The 14,849-nt window shown below is 33.6% G+C and overlaps 2 protein-coding genes across 3 annotated transcripts; both read right to left on the minus strand.

The window, feature by feature from the left end:
- Window positions 1-1,123: 1,123 nt before the first annotated feature.
- Window positions 1,124-5,541, minus strand: LOC100797087 (uncharacterized protein At2g24330). Its single transcript, XM_003523666.5, has 6 exons — window positions 5,066-5,541; window positions 4,628-4,897; window positions 3,825-3,969; window positions 2,781-2,890; window positions 1,907-2,333; window positions 1,124-1,745 (listed from the first exon to the last, which is right to left on the minus strand). Exons 2-6 carry the CDS (start codon window positions 4,892-4,894, stop codon window positions 1,468-1,470), a joined length of 1,227 nt encoding a protein of 408 aa, XP_003523714.1. The 5' UTR covers window positions 4,895-4,897; window positions 5,066-5,541; the 3' UTR covers window positions 1,124-1,467.
- Window positions 5,542-5,980: 439 nt separating this feature from the next.
- LOC100783312 (cryptochrome DASH, chloroplastic/mitochondrial) lies at window positions 5,981-11,481 on the minus strand. 2 transcript variants are annotated; one of them, XM_003522608.4, is made up of 13 exons: window positions 10,968-11,481; window positions 10,378-10,517; window positions 10,074-10,295; window positions 9,878-10,003; window positions 9,663-9,737; window positions 9,161-9,277; window positions 9,023-9,069; window positions 8,526-8,602; window positions 8,275-8,350; window positions 8,012-8,081; window positions 7,730-7,853; window positions 7,229-7,278; window positions 5,981-6,553 (listed from the first exon to the last, which is right to left on the minus strand). In XM_003522608.4, exons 1-13 carry the CDS (start codon window positions 11,464-11,466, stop codon window positions 6,347-6,349), a joined length of 1,830 nt encoding a protein of 609 aa, XP_003522656.3. In that variant the 5' UTR covers window positions 11,467-11,481; the 3' UTR covers window positions 5,981-6,346. The 2 variants fall into 2 exon arrangements, with proteins under 2 accessions (XP_003522656.3, XP_040870782.1); XM_041014848.1 differs by lacking the exon at window positions 5,981-6,553 and adding an exon at window positions 6,585-6,874.
- Between the last annotated feature and the right edge of the window lie 3,368 nt (window positions 11,482-14,849).

Raw genomic sequence — 14,849 nt, forward strand, 5'->3', positions numbered from 1 at the left:
TGCTAAAATAGATCATCTAAAACCAAGTAGGTATACTAAGTTTTTTTAAAAATAGCATTTCAGTAAGATATAATTCTAATTCTTAAAAAAAATATAAGTGTAACTTGCTAAACTACAAGTAAATGTATGTTAATATATATATTTATAATACAACAATTGTATACATTGAAATAATTAATAACTTAACGTTTTAAGAGTGTTTTTTATGTGAATTTATCTAATCTTTCCCATTATAACCTCAAATCATAGATATACCATGAGACTTTTATTCTTCATTTTATATCTAGAGATATTTTCGTAGATATTAATTAATATATTTAAACAAAAAATAATTTTTAAATGATAATATTTAAAAACAATTATTTCTAGTAAGATTAAACATGTCACTTTTTATATCATAAATTTATTACAATTAAATTAGTATTAAGTAATTAATAATTTTTTTTAAATAATACCGTTACACATGCAATATGTACTTTAAAAGTTATTACAAAATATTTTTGCCCCTTTAATATATTGTTTATCTTGAATTAGTCTCTTTAAAAAATATTTGTTGAAAACTAAAAATAAATAATCTAAATATTAGTAGAACAGTAGTCATATCATAATGAAAAATGACAAAACTTGCATAGTAATATGTGAAAAAAGATTTGCATTAAAAAGTTAAATATATTGTTGAGATGAAATTCTAATACTAATTGGACTACAACATATTCATCACATGTAGAACTATAAGTAAGTTTGCTGCAATAAAAAAACCCTACCCTCTCACAATTCAAACCCCTAAAATTGAGCAGGTGACATATATCATCACCCATAAGCTAAATACCTCCATCATACTACTTGTAGCCTTCTTCTTCCTTTCATAAGTCATGCACCATGACTCATAGAAAGCAACGGGCACAATTTGAATAATTTTTAACCCGTCCGGCCAATAAATCATAGTATCCACACTGCACTTAGGGAATCAATAAAATAATGACCAAGCAAATGAACAGTGCTCTACATATGTTCAAGTACAGTAATAAATGTTTTAAAGTCTAAACAAATGAATAATAATTCTTGCGTATACAGTAGATATACAAAAAACCAGAAACAGGACATTGGACTAAGTCGGTAATCCTAGAATGAAATTATAGCCATGTATACATCAAATTTCAATCCATTAAACAAAATGGATTAAAATACAGTTTTCAAAATTTCTTTCACGTACAATCCAAGTTTTAAAACTAGAACACTGTCACGATATAATGCCACAAAAAAACGAAAAAATAAAGCCAAAATTGCCTTTACAAACAATACGTGTAATCTATGTATATCACAAATCACAAGACGTATCAAAGTATTTCATCACTCTTCCTGTTGCAAAGTTCTTCCCCTTATATATAGTCAGTTTGTCTCCAGAACAAGGGGGGCAAGACATGTAATCCCGACAGCTGAATCATAAAAAAAAAAAACAGCTGCCTCTTAATCAACTTTCTCCTCCACACTTGCCCTTTCTGATACTTCCTCAATCTCAGAGCTAGAAGCACTTCCGGGACTACTGCTTGTGATTACACTCTCGGCTGCAGAAGCCCTAGCATTCTTAACTGCATCCGCCACACCATCGTCTGTTTTTGGAGTCCCCCCCGTGTTTGGAGAAGTAAGACCAGAGATATGCTCATCTGATTGCTTCGGTTTGTTCAGGGCATGACAATGCGGGCAATAGTATGTGATAACTGGGAAATCCTCCTTCCGAGCCAGACCTGAAAGAAAATAAGCAGATAAGAATACAATTTTTTTGACTGTTGTATTCATCTATTAACATGGTCTATTGTAAAAAACAAAATAGCCCTAGTACAATCATCTTTATTCTGCAATAATGCAAAAGGACATGAGCATACAAGATCAAATCTAGCCCCCTTACCATTATGCATATAGCAGTTACCACATATGAGAGCATACGACTGTGTTGGATCCTCACCCACAAGTAAAGCTGCAATTCGTGCAATCCATCCTCCGTCTTGTGTGGTTGAACTTCGAGGTTGGTGATGTTCAACAACAACAGGCTGATTGAGCTCAAAAGTCTGAGTTTGATCGATTCCTCCTGGACCAACTAATTGTTGATCAGCAAAATTTGGTGTGGTTGTCCCTGGACTAGTGGATCTAGATTGAACTTGTCTCCGATTTCGAAGTCCAGAGGACTGCACAATTTCAATGTCATTGCTCCTCCCCATTGAAGCACCGGGACTGGATTCATCTCCCAGATACACTTTCAAACCAGAATCTGCACCCAACTTAGATGCTAAAACACTTGCAGCAGCTGCTTTTGCGGCCGGGTCTGGATCATATCTCTGAGTAGATCACAAGCGAAACACACAATGATATTAAACCAGTCACAAACAGATGCCATCAAGAGCAGCTCTTTCAGTAATGCACTTTATAAAGTATACACATGGGTATAGCTGCTTAAATCAATGAAATAAATGAACCGGATGACAGCAGTCACGTGATTTTATTCACATGTTCACATTATTGATTCTTTCAAAAAATAGAAGCATTGGATTTTGAATGTCATGGATAAAAATTTAAAAAATAATTGAGAATTAGGAGCCATGTCATCAAACATGATTGGATTCTTAAAAATTAAACAATGCACTGTGTCTTTCAACTTAAGATTTCAATATTAATGAACCCCAGCAGACTACAACCCCAAAGTTATTTTGTCCACTCCAAACGCCATGAAATGAAAGAATGGTGATATTGAAAACCATGTAACAAGCCTTGCCTCAAACAATCACCTGAATGAGCTGTTGTGTAGTGTAATAATTTGTCCTTTCTTTGAGCTCATCAATTTTTTCTTGCCTTTCAGCTCGAAGCCTTTCAAGAATTTTCTGATCCCTGCAATCACCTATAAAATCACAAATTATAAATTATAAATTCAAAAAGGGAATTTTATTTTCACTTGGCATATAAATTATAAAACTCTAAGCACTAGTTGCCTGTCCAAAAGCTGCATCTTTAAATTGGAATCTAATGTTAAAAATTAAAATCATTAGAATTGTGAAGAATAGCTTTTATAACTAATGATTGACAGTGAGAAATTACGTATTAGTATCAAATGCTGCACCTTCATGCATCTTTCTCTACAAATAAGTTTTCATTAGAGCTGTTTGAAAATGATTACATGAACTTCAGGAATTTTTATAGAATTTTAAAACATACTGATCAAGCATTGATATCAGCATTTGCAGGCTACACCGGAGCAATGAATATGATATCATGAAGAAAATCAGACACTCTTTCCTAAAAAGCATTCACCTAGGAAAGTACTAAACTACAGACTTTTCCTCTGGCTCTCTCAATTATTGAAGGCATTGGTCACAGAAGTTGATCAACAATTATTAGCTTAAAACTCACATTTGAAATTTTGCTGTCCTAACTTCTTGGAAAAAATTCTAATGACAGATGAAATGAAAGCTCTTTTCAATATTAAGCTGTGTCATAAATAGGACCACATGACGACATCAAATTTGAGGATTACAACATAAAAGTTAAGATTTCATTGACATAGATGACAAGTGCAGATTAAGTAACATAGAAATAGGAGATATAATGTTGGCTTAGTGGGAAAGGGAGAATGGAGAGGGGAGAAGTTGTGGGTTTGAATCTCCCCACTAGTAGAAAACTAACAATAAACAACTAATATTTGCCATTAAAGAAAAAGTAACATAGAAATAAAAATACTTCCAAAGTTTCAAATTTCAGTTGTTAAAATTAGAAATAAAAATGTACACTAGCTTCTGCAAGATGTGCATGTTAATTGTAAAGCTTAAGACACTTACACATCCTTGTGAAGCTGACAAACGTTGTATAGGCAGCAGCTGCTAGTGCGGGCAAAAGAAACATTGGCAGAACCCGGATTGCCCTCATTTTCCAATTCATATCGATTGATCTTGTTGTCATAATAGCATAAACTATAGCAACTACCTGAAAGTTGAAACTATTTTAAGCACATTACTTCTTTCTCTTTAATTTCCATTAAAAAAAAGGGTATAACAGAGCAGGACCACAAGACCAACTTATTTAGAAATAGGGAGAATAAGTAACCACTTAATTGGGTAATTAGTAAAAATGAACCGCTCTGATTAATTATTCAGTCCTATCTCTGTAAAACTGTAATTAACCAGCTCTGATGGTCCTAAACTCTAACTCTCCCATAAAAAAACTCAGCAATGTAATATCAATTTGCTGGTAGAGAAGTTAGAAATTTTAAGGGTTAGTATAAAAACCCTCACACCGTCAATCAATTAGAAATCATGGTAGGTGGCCATGACTTTTAACTTTTAAGATAGTTATTATAAAAGTCAAAAAACATAACATAAACTGCAATTTTGAGATTGGATGATAATATGGAAACTCTTTATACAATCAGTGTATAAACTATTTACTCAAATTTTAATTCCTTTAAATATTCATTCACATTGGCAAAGAAGCAACTGAAATTTCTGTCATGTACAAATGACAAAATATGATAAAACTGACAAACATATCAATCGTACAATGAAATGCAGAAAAGCATGCACTATTGATTGACAACAAATATTGAATGGGAGGAAAAGTATAATCAACCATTGGCGCTGCGCACCTCAAATATGACAGAAAATACAATAAGATGGCGGGAAATTCTCCTCCAGGATCGGGATCTCCTGTTCATTCTAGTCATAACTTGAGCTTCCTCTTTAGAAATGTATTGGAGTCTCTTCTCAAAATCATCGCCGTGAAACCTAAATATCCCGTTCCAAATTCGCAACAAGAAACCTTTGCTCTTCTTCTTTCCACTCCCGGAAGGACTGGTACCACCCGTCGTCTCTTTCTTCTCACCTTCCCCTACCGCTTTGTCATCATCCGCCATCCCCTGCAAATAAATAAAATCCACGATTCAAATTCGCTCCAACAATTCAGTAACTAATCGGTCTCAAGATATTCGGTGAATTCATTCATTCATTCATTCACCGATGATGATGATGATAATTTTGAAGAATTGGTTCAACGAAGAAAGAAAGTGGATTGGAGAAATATATACCTGATTCTCTGGAACAATTAGATCTTGCAAGTGTGTGTGTGAGGCAATTGGATTAGGGGAGAAGGAAAGAGCAATGGGGCTTCGAAATTGGGGTGTTATCTTTTCCCACTTTCCACACACGAACGACGTAAACACGGAGTACGAAGGAAGGTTGCAATCTAGAACGGAAACGAATACGTGGATGACACTCAATGAATGAATTCCCGTAGTAGCGATTTTTCAATTCCCAAGCTACTAGAATTGGAAAACCATATGAGGGGTAAGGTTTCTAAATTGCCACCAATAAAATGGTGTAACATGAAAATGGTGTTATGAAATACCCTAGATCTACGGGTAGTAATTTTACAATCTCCTTGTAGATAGCTGAACCAGCCTACCAAGAGCAAAACTCAGATTCTAAGTTTAATAACTTGTAATAAAAATTGTACAAAATTGAACCCTTTATTTGACTTTGACTTGCAAATTTATATTTAAGAATCCTTAGGTTGATGAAGCTGTAAGGTCTTTTAATAAGTATTGGACGGCGGGGTTGGTTAGAGATTAATCTCTTTTAAATTTATTTTTTTTTTATACACATAAATCAGAATTTGAACTCATAATAATAGAACAAAATTATCTCCCAACCATTAAGAATCTTTTAATAAGTATTTTATATTAAGTTTCTAAATTTATAAATTGTTTTCTCTGATTACAATTTTGCTAAAGTTTATGTTTCATTAAGTATGATTTTTTAAATAATTTAGAGACCTACTTATAATTAAACTAGAGTGATTTGGCCCACGAGTTATTTAATAAATATGCTGTTAAAAAATGTTAAGAAAAGTAAATTAAAATATATGCTGTTAATTAACGTTCTAAAATTTTTCCTAGTCATTTTCAAATAAATCTAAGGCACTAACAAAGCACATAAAATTATCTGCACAAGTGTCGGGGGTTCAAATATTTTGGGGAACGTTTTACGAAGATGTTTCAAGTGTCATTTCACTTTACCTTATGGCATAAGTTAATGTTTAAAGTGTCAGGGATTCAAACCTTTTTTCTCATACAGCTAAGAAACATAGAACAGCCATAACAGAACAAGTATCAATAAGAATGAATTTAAACTAGGAAATGCTAAAATTCAAAAAGATGCATATTGTATTTTTTGATACACCCGAGCAAAGCCCCTAGGACCAATATGCTACCATGCAGAAGGAGAATTCTACGTCCCATTGGAGGAAGGCCTTCACCATTGGTGCTGCCATATTTTTCTTCTTCTCTTCTTCAAATTTATCTCCTGTTCTATCTTCTTTTACTTCCTCTATCGTTGGTTCTTCTTGCACCAAAGAACTTGTCCTTATTGTGTCCACTAGTTGTTCCAAACTTGAGAGGCACAATTTGAGGAATGTATATTAAATTTCCAGGAAAGTTTCTTTTCTCCTTTGGGATTTTTCGCAACTGCGGCAACCAGTATGCAACATACTCACCTTCAGGGTCATACGTTTGTGCCTGAAAAAATGTATGATAGTTTGGTATCAGTTCACTCTAATTACTGTTTCTAGGCCATTTTTCAGTTGGACCTTTATCTAATAAGTACTATGTGATCGCTATCAAATATATCCCTAGATTGCAAGTTTTTCAAATTATACTCTCAACCTGAAAGAAGCACCTTCACAGCTACAAGTTTTTGTTATGATTGTGTTATGTACTTGAGGTTCATAAAACTGGCAAAACCTTCCCTAAACTTTCGCGAGAGCATGTCTGTGACACCTTTTATGACCAAGTGACCAAGACTTTGATCTTTGCAGTTCCTATTCTTCCAAATCATAGCTGAATTTTAGTACAAGATAAGTCGGGTAAGGTCTATGCATTGTTTACATTAGAAGCCCAAAGAGCTCTAAGAAGTGCGACTGTGGGCTGAGAATCATGAGATGAGGTAGGTATAAAATCATGAGACGAGCCTTAACCTAACAGCTCAAGCTTAAAGGAAAATTGGCCCATATTAAATTATAATGGCACTACAACTCCTTAAGACCAATAAAGCACCTAACCATATGCCCTCCAAGAATCAATACCACCCAGTGCACACTATTTTTACAGTTATAGCATTTGTTAGTGAAGGTGAGGATCTCTCTGGTTTAATCATGTATTTGTGAATCATTGAAACTCCTTATAACTACTTACTTGTTTTGGGATGCTGAAATAACGATCTTCTCTGGGATCATTCCCAACTCCTGAACAGGAAGAACAGACAGAGAATATGGATTGTGATTTTCATTGTTTAGAAAAATATGAACAAAATAGTAATGAGGGCATGGCATATTATGAATCTGGGTAAGCTTAATATACATAAATACAAACAACCAAATTTCAAACTAGCAAAATGATCTGAGTGATCCAAATAATACTATTCATCAACTTGGCCATGTTAACAAACGATACAATGCTCCAGTCGTTATTCACTTTGCAGTACCACTACAGTCTGGTAGTTAAGACTTTAGAGGGCACACACTGGCTTATGTAAAGGGTTGAAGGATTATATTCATTGAATATCAATATAAACATTTTCTAAATTAAAAATGAAGATAAATAGTGTGGTACACGCAGGCTTATTTCTGCATGCAATCTTGCGGAGTAGTGCATTAGTTGATTAGCTAGCATAGTTATCCAAATATAGTTAGTTACCTGATCCATAAGTCCAGTTTCCATAATTAGAACATGGATCATAATCCAAAAGACATGTCTCAAACCATTCTGCTCCCATGCGCCAATCAATGCCCATATCACGAACAAGAAATGAACACACAATCTGTCAAAAAAGTAATCGAGTTTCATGTTTCAGTTATAAAGGTGTTTGCAAAATCCCACTAAAGCATACTATTATCTACTTTGGTCCAAGAATCGTATTGTAGAAATTTCTAGCAATTAATATATTGTAGAAACACTATAATAGGCTCTCTGGTTCACCTGCCGTCCTCGATTTGACATAAATCCTGTAGTTGATAATTCTTTCATATTGGCATCTATCAGAGGATACCTAGAAGTTTATGACAATTGACAGAAAAAAAAAATTGTGTGAAGAAAATGTCAATTCACTTTGGAAATGCACATGTAGATGGCCTAGTTCTTTGGTACATAAATGAATAAAACCTATGTCTCGACAGGGACAAATTTTAGGTTTCAATTATAAGACAACAAACATAGTATAAAGTAATAGTAGTTGAACATACCCAGTACAACCATCTCTCCAGGATTCAAACAAATTCTTGTCTTGGCTCCAGTTGCGCTGAACTTTCCTAGGACCACCTGAAAAGTAAAACAGATTGGTACAACAACAACAAGAGTGTTCTACAAAGATGCATGATCTCACTTGCACTTCACAACTACTACCTAAAGACAGCACCCCGGTGCAAAACCAGAAGAATTTTAAATCATAAATCTATAAACACCGGAGGCATCAAATACTTCAACCTATCAATACCTAAATGGAAAAGCGAATTCCCATATTTCACTGACAAAAACCTAAAGTAATCCCTCCATATCAACTCGAACAAAACCCTGTAAAAATAAAGATTGGTTCAGAAGAAGAAAACATAATGAGAAAGGGGGAAGAAGTCAAACCTGTCGATGTTAAACTTTGTCTATTATTACTGAAATTTCATGAAGATTGAAAAGCTGTTGTAAATGACACAACTAAAATTTTCTCCTTCTACTCACTCCTAATCATTACCCTTACTTATTCACTGAATTCAATTTATCACGGACACACAGAATTGATGATTGAAAACAAAGAAAAATAAAGAAAAACTACTCAGCAAAAAAGATTTTTCTGATGGAGTTAAAGTAACTCCGCAAAATCCAACTAGACAGACTAGTTAGTTTTTGAAGGAATAATTAAGACATTGATAATAAGAGATTACCACCGAGAAATGTCATGTAGATATACATTAATAAGAAAGTTGCAATGTTACCACTTACCAGTAGGTAGAACTATTTGCTAGTCTATCATTCTCATATCTCTTCACCTAGAAAGAACAGACAGAACTTTGTCAATGCATGCACTCTCATTTCTTAGCTATTATACAATGCACAAAACAGATCATTGCCAAGTTTAACCTCTTCATATATGAAACGAGGAGACAAACTTCCTGAGGCAAGCCATGGTGAGAATTTGGTAGAATAATCAGGCCCCAACATCCCATTCCTGGTCTCTTTATATACCCTCAGCAAGTCCTACATATGAACAGTCCTAACAATGCATTAGATAACCAAACAAGGGATAACATTAATGTCCCCAACATGCTATTGTCCTAAAGGTAATGTATATATTTTTTTATTCGAACCATTTTCCTATTTTTGATCCATATGAAATTAAATAGGTCCCTTGTATTCTATATGTAAAGTCGCTGCAAACCCTTTCTATCAAGTTGACCCGCCAATATATACATATATATATATGGTGATTCATTCATTTCATGAAACACGTGATAGATTACATAGGAGATTAATCACTATCAAATATCACTCCCGCACTAACTCATTATTTACAGATTAGCCATATGCAGCAACACTGTCAAATTATAAATGGGATCTAAATTGTCAATTTGAGATAACCAACCTTCTTCCAAAAGTATTCATATACTCTGCTCAATGCTGCAGTTTCACCCCCCACAAACTTCATCCCTTTGTTAACCTAAATCAAGAGGAGGAAAATGAAGGAAAAAACAAGAGTTGTTATCTTATCATTCTTGAGTTCAAAAGACTAACTTAACTTCTTGTAAAAGCAGGCACTAATCTTGGAAGATGTCTACAAATAGTTATGGAAAAACCTACACTCTGTGAGCTAAGTCCCAGCTGCTCTAATGAAGGAAGGCATCCCCAATCCTGAACTGTGGGAGGTGGTCCAAGAGATGCTGGTAGTTTGATGCATGAGCGTATAGTACATTTGGTTTCAACAAGCTGCAAGTTTTGAATCCCATTAGCAAGCATAAGCAGCACTGAAAACAAACTTCAATTGAAAATATCATGCCTTACGAAATTGAGTATACACATCTGGCAAACTAGTAGCATCAAAAGGAAGGTCATCAAGGTGGTACATGGTGGTGCCCCAAACTAGTTGCAGCTTAGGGATGTTGTTTGAAACTGTGATACCACTGGACTCCTCAGGTGATGTCACAACTTGTTTAAGACCTCTCATGACTAACCTTTCAACATTCAGCTCCTCACTGCAAGTTTCTTTCTGTGCATACACCTAACAATTTTATATTCATTAATGAAGCTTCAACCATGAAATTCCATCAATTTGAAATCAGACTAGAAATTCAAAGACTTACTGTATGAGCTTGAAAAGATTTTGCAAGAGAAGGAAGGATTTCCTCAGGCTTCCCATGTTGTACAAGCAAATTTAGTCCTCTTTTCATCAAATTCTTCCTCAAGTCAGCCAAGCATTCAAGGAGAAATTGCGCTCTCAATGCTGCACACAAAAGTTACATGAGTGACGCAATACCATTGCTACCACATTAATTAAATCCATAATAACATCAACAAAGCAAAAAAGCAAACTTAGATGCAATTCTTTAAGCGTTTCTAATATTGTTCCACAGTCAAAGTTGGAGTTTCACATCAGTAAGGTAAGTTATACCTATAACAATGATATATATAAACTTTTATATATCAAACACTACTTTGACATTCATCATTTGTTTCAATCTCTCTCTGCTCATCACATCGTATCACTTATTATACCTATATTTCTCTCTGTTTCTGGTAAAAACAACAAGAAAAACACCTAAGAAGTTTGATAGGAAAACAAGGCCAAGAACTCTTAAGAAACTGTATTTGACTTAACTTTGTATTGAAGGAACAACATCTAAATTTGGCCCAGAAAAAAAAAGGTGAATGAATATAAGTTATATAACGGTACCACCGGTTTTCGGAAAGCCGAAATGATAAGTAGTGGCAAAGAGTCGAGGATCAACACAATAGACAGGTAACACGGTTTCGGAGGAAAGCCATGCCTTATAGAGAGCCTCGTTATCCAAAACTCTGAGATCGTTCCTGAACCAGACAATGGCTGTTCCTTTGCCACTCCCCTTGGTAACGTTGGACGTGTACCTGCGAAACGTGTTGTCTGCTACGCGGTCCAAGTCGTTATTAGCATCTTGCTCCGGCACCTGCTGGTACGTTGATGATGATGAAGAGGCTGAGGATGACACGGGTTCTGATTTGGCGAACGAGTTCATCGCTAGGAACAACGGAATTCTCGTTGAGGTTAACGTGGACTTGGAGGAACTGATGGTGGTTCTCAGAGAAAGAAATGGCAGTGACGTGCAGTGGAGAATGGCCATGTATAACGTTGGTGTTGGGTTTTGCTGAGGGTGGGAGTAGTCAAGCAGTTGAAAGTGTGACACGTGGCATCCCATGTTTGGTGTGACGTGGCCAGTTGCTGGCCTATCGATGTACTTACTCCTACCTTTTTTTTTTTTTTTTTACATGTATAAAATGACTAGAAACCCAAACTACAACAAAACCTAGCAAAAAAATCATCAAACATCATAATTTAAAATAAAGAGGTTGACTTTTTTTAACTTACAAAGGAGAATAATTTTTTTAGATAAATGTCATGGATTTAAGTTTTGAGAAGAATATTTAGTCACAATAGGTTCCAAAATATAATTCAATGCTTGTGTAGAAAATCCATGCATTTTCGAAAAAAGTGTTTCTTTTTCATATTATTATTATATGCTAAATATATACACATTTTTTCTATTATCTATTGAAAAATTGAAAGCCCTTCATCTATATATTTTTGTTAATTTTGATTATTGAAATTTCTTATTAATTTTTTAAGGAGAAAAAATATCATAATATATATTATAGTTAGAGTAAGTTACGATTCACAAATTTAATTAAAATAATTAGTAGTGTAAAACAATGACTTGCGCAACGACTAGAAACCCAAACTAAAAACCTACAAAAAAATATTCTAAAGAAAATGCTATTGGCACCCCTACACATTGTTATTATACACAATGGAAGTTGTATTAACAAAAATCAAAGAATTTAACATCATAGAAATAAGGGAGCAATTTCCCTAACATTGTTAACTAAAAGATTTTAAATATCATATCTTATTTTAAATCCATCATAACTACTATCATTATCATCATTGTCACCGTCATCCTTATCTTACCTGTCATCACAATCACCACCATCGTTGTCACTTGCTATTATCATCAACATGACAATCATGATGGTGGTCATTATGATCATGGCGGTGAAGGTTTGAGATATTTTAAGATATGATAAATTAGATTTGTTAGATACTTAATTTTATGTTTGATGAATCTTTTAGAGATTTTATTGTTAAATTAGATTTTAATTTGAATTTAAAATGTTATTAATCTAGACCTTTCATTTTAATCTAACGGATGAGATTAATCATTCTCACATAAGATGGTCATCCTCAAATGATACTCATAATCATTACTACCACCACCACCACCACCATAACTAACAGTTGTTGTCACTATCACGACTGTCATACTCATTCCCATTCTCATATAAGATTATCATTCTCATATAATGCTTCCCTTATTTCATATATATATATAAAAGAAACATATTAAAAAAATTAAGATATTAAATATCTTCTTTATAAGTCAATAAATAACTAATAGTAATATAACTCTTCAAATGTATACTATGAAAGATAAATTTACATAACTTAATAATTATATTTATATACCTTTAATCAAATAGTCAGTAAACAATTATCTTCAATCAAATAGATTTTCACAATGTAAAAATTTTATAATTTTTTTTTATTTAACGTGGGACTTCATCTCTCATATTTGTACTCCAATAATCTCCCACTGAAATGTGAATCTCTTCCACATGGTAACATTTTCCTCGAGCGAAAACCATTTTCAATCCACAAGTATCTAATGATAGCTCTTAGACCTAAACCATGGTTGTTCCGGCTTGTCTAGCAATTATTGCCAACATGCTCTAGTACCTTGCACTGTCGAAACACCTCTCACTTGCTGCCTGACCTTCATACATTGACTCACCTGCCAGAAAGATTTTCAATACAAGAGATTTTCATGTTTATGGATCTGTTGTTGCCATCTTACTTGTTTGAGTCGGTCATCAAGTCGAACCATCAACTTTGATACCAATTGTTAGCAATAGCAACCAAAATTCTAAAAAAACTTAAAAAAATCACATATTTACACAAGAGATTTAACGAGGTTCAATCAATGTGCCTATGTCATCGAAAGTATAACGACTATTTCTTTTTCTTATTAATAAACAATAAGATTACATCAGAATATATATAATATATGTGTACATTATATTAAACTATGTACATTATCTTAAACCACATATATTATCTGTAAAATATGAGTCATGCCCAAGATATCCCACTTGCTTCTTTATGAATAAATGAAAGGCTTGTTTGTTGTCTTTTTCCCGATGCACGCTACGTACACAAATTAAAGAATCATAAATCTTTAAACTACAAAAAGTTGTAATTAGAATAAATAAAATGGGTAATGGGGTATATATATATATATATATATATATATATATATATATATATTATATATATATATATAAACACACACATGTCATGTTAATTGGGTTCGTATCTTTGGCTTTGCACAGAACGTGCAACATGAGGAAACAAGAGAAGCTCTCCTCCTAGCAACATGGTTCCTCTTCATTCAATTTCTGTTCACGACTTTTGCAACTTTTAGCTTCATGGCAATTTCAGAACTGCAACACTTGACCATTTCAAACCTTTGAACGGAGAAAAAGATACATGAAGCCACCGGGGAAGAAAGAGAGATAAAGAGAAACAATTACTGATGTGAGAGCAAACAAAGAGAGACTTGAAATGAAGCCAAAAATTAATTGAATTTGGGTTACTTTGAGTCACAACCTTTTGATTTGGGTGTTAAACAGTTAGGTGAATGAACCCATTTAGCATGTGGTTCATCGTGGAAAACAACTATTTAAATACCGCCAGATACAATTTCAAATAAATTCTTTTTTAATTTAAATCAAATAATGGTATTGCGAGTGAATCACCTAAATTTTTGGGTGTTTTGTTCTAATAATGTGAACCTGAATTTATTTAGAGTCCTACATCGGGTGATTAACGAACATGATAAGTGTTTATATAACTGGATAAACCACCTCCTTATGAAGTGATTTTTAAGGGGATCTTTCCGATGTTTTTACTGCACTTTAACATGCTATCAGAGCTAGGTTATGCCCGGTGGTGTGGTGAATAGTGTCGCTAGCTCTCGCTTTGTGGTGACGAGTACTGCCTCGAGGGGGCGTGTTGAGAGTCTGGGTGATTAACGAACATAATAAGTACTTATATAGCTGGGTAGGCCACCCCCTATGAATTGGAAAAGTGTTATGAGTTAGTGGTTCACTCATTCACTTAAAATACTAGTGCATCTAGCATCACCCTTATCTTTTTCTTTTTCTGATTTTTTGTGTGTGTGATAGCTTATTTTTTCCATTTGTAAATGTTAGTATGTAAATTTTAACTCAAATATCTTCTTTGTGTTTGAATTGAATTTGACCTTAGAAGATCTTTAATAATATATCTTATTTTGGAATATTGAAGGGTGAGTCTCACAGCATTACATATGAACCCCACTTAAATATATTTATAAATTATTTTTAAATAAAATTTAAGTATTTAATTATAAATATTTTAGTTATGAAATAACTAATAATAAAAAATTAAAAAATATCGATAATTAAAATTTTTATTTATCACTTA

Source organism: Glycine max, chromosome 4 (genome assembly GCF_000004515.6).
Source record: "Glycine max cultivar Williams 82 chromosome 4, Glycine_max_v4.0, whole genome shotgun sequence".
In the NCBI taxonomy this organism is placed as follows: Eukaryota; Viridiplantae; Streptophyta; class Magnoliopsida; order Fabales; family Fabaceae; genus Glycine; species Glycine max.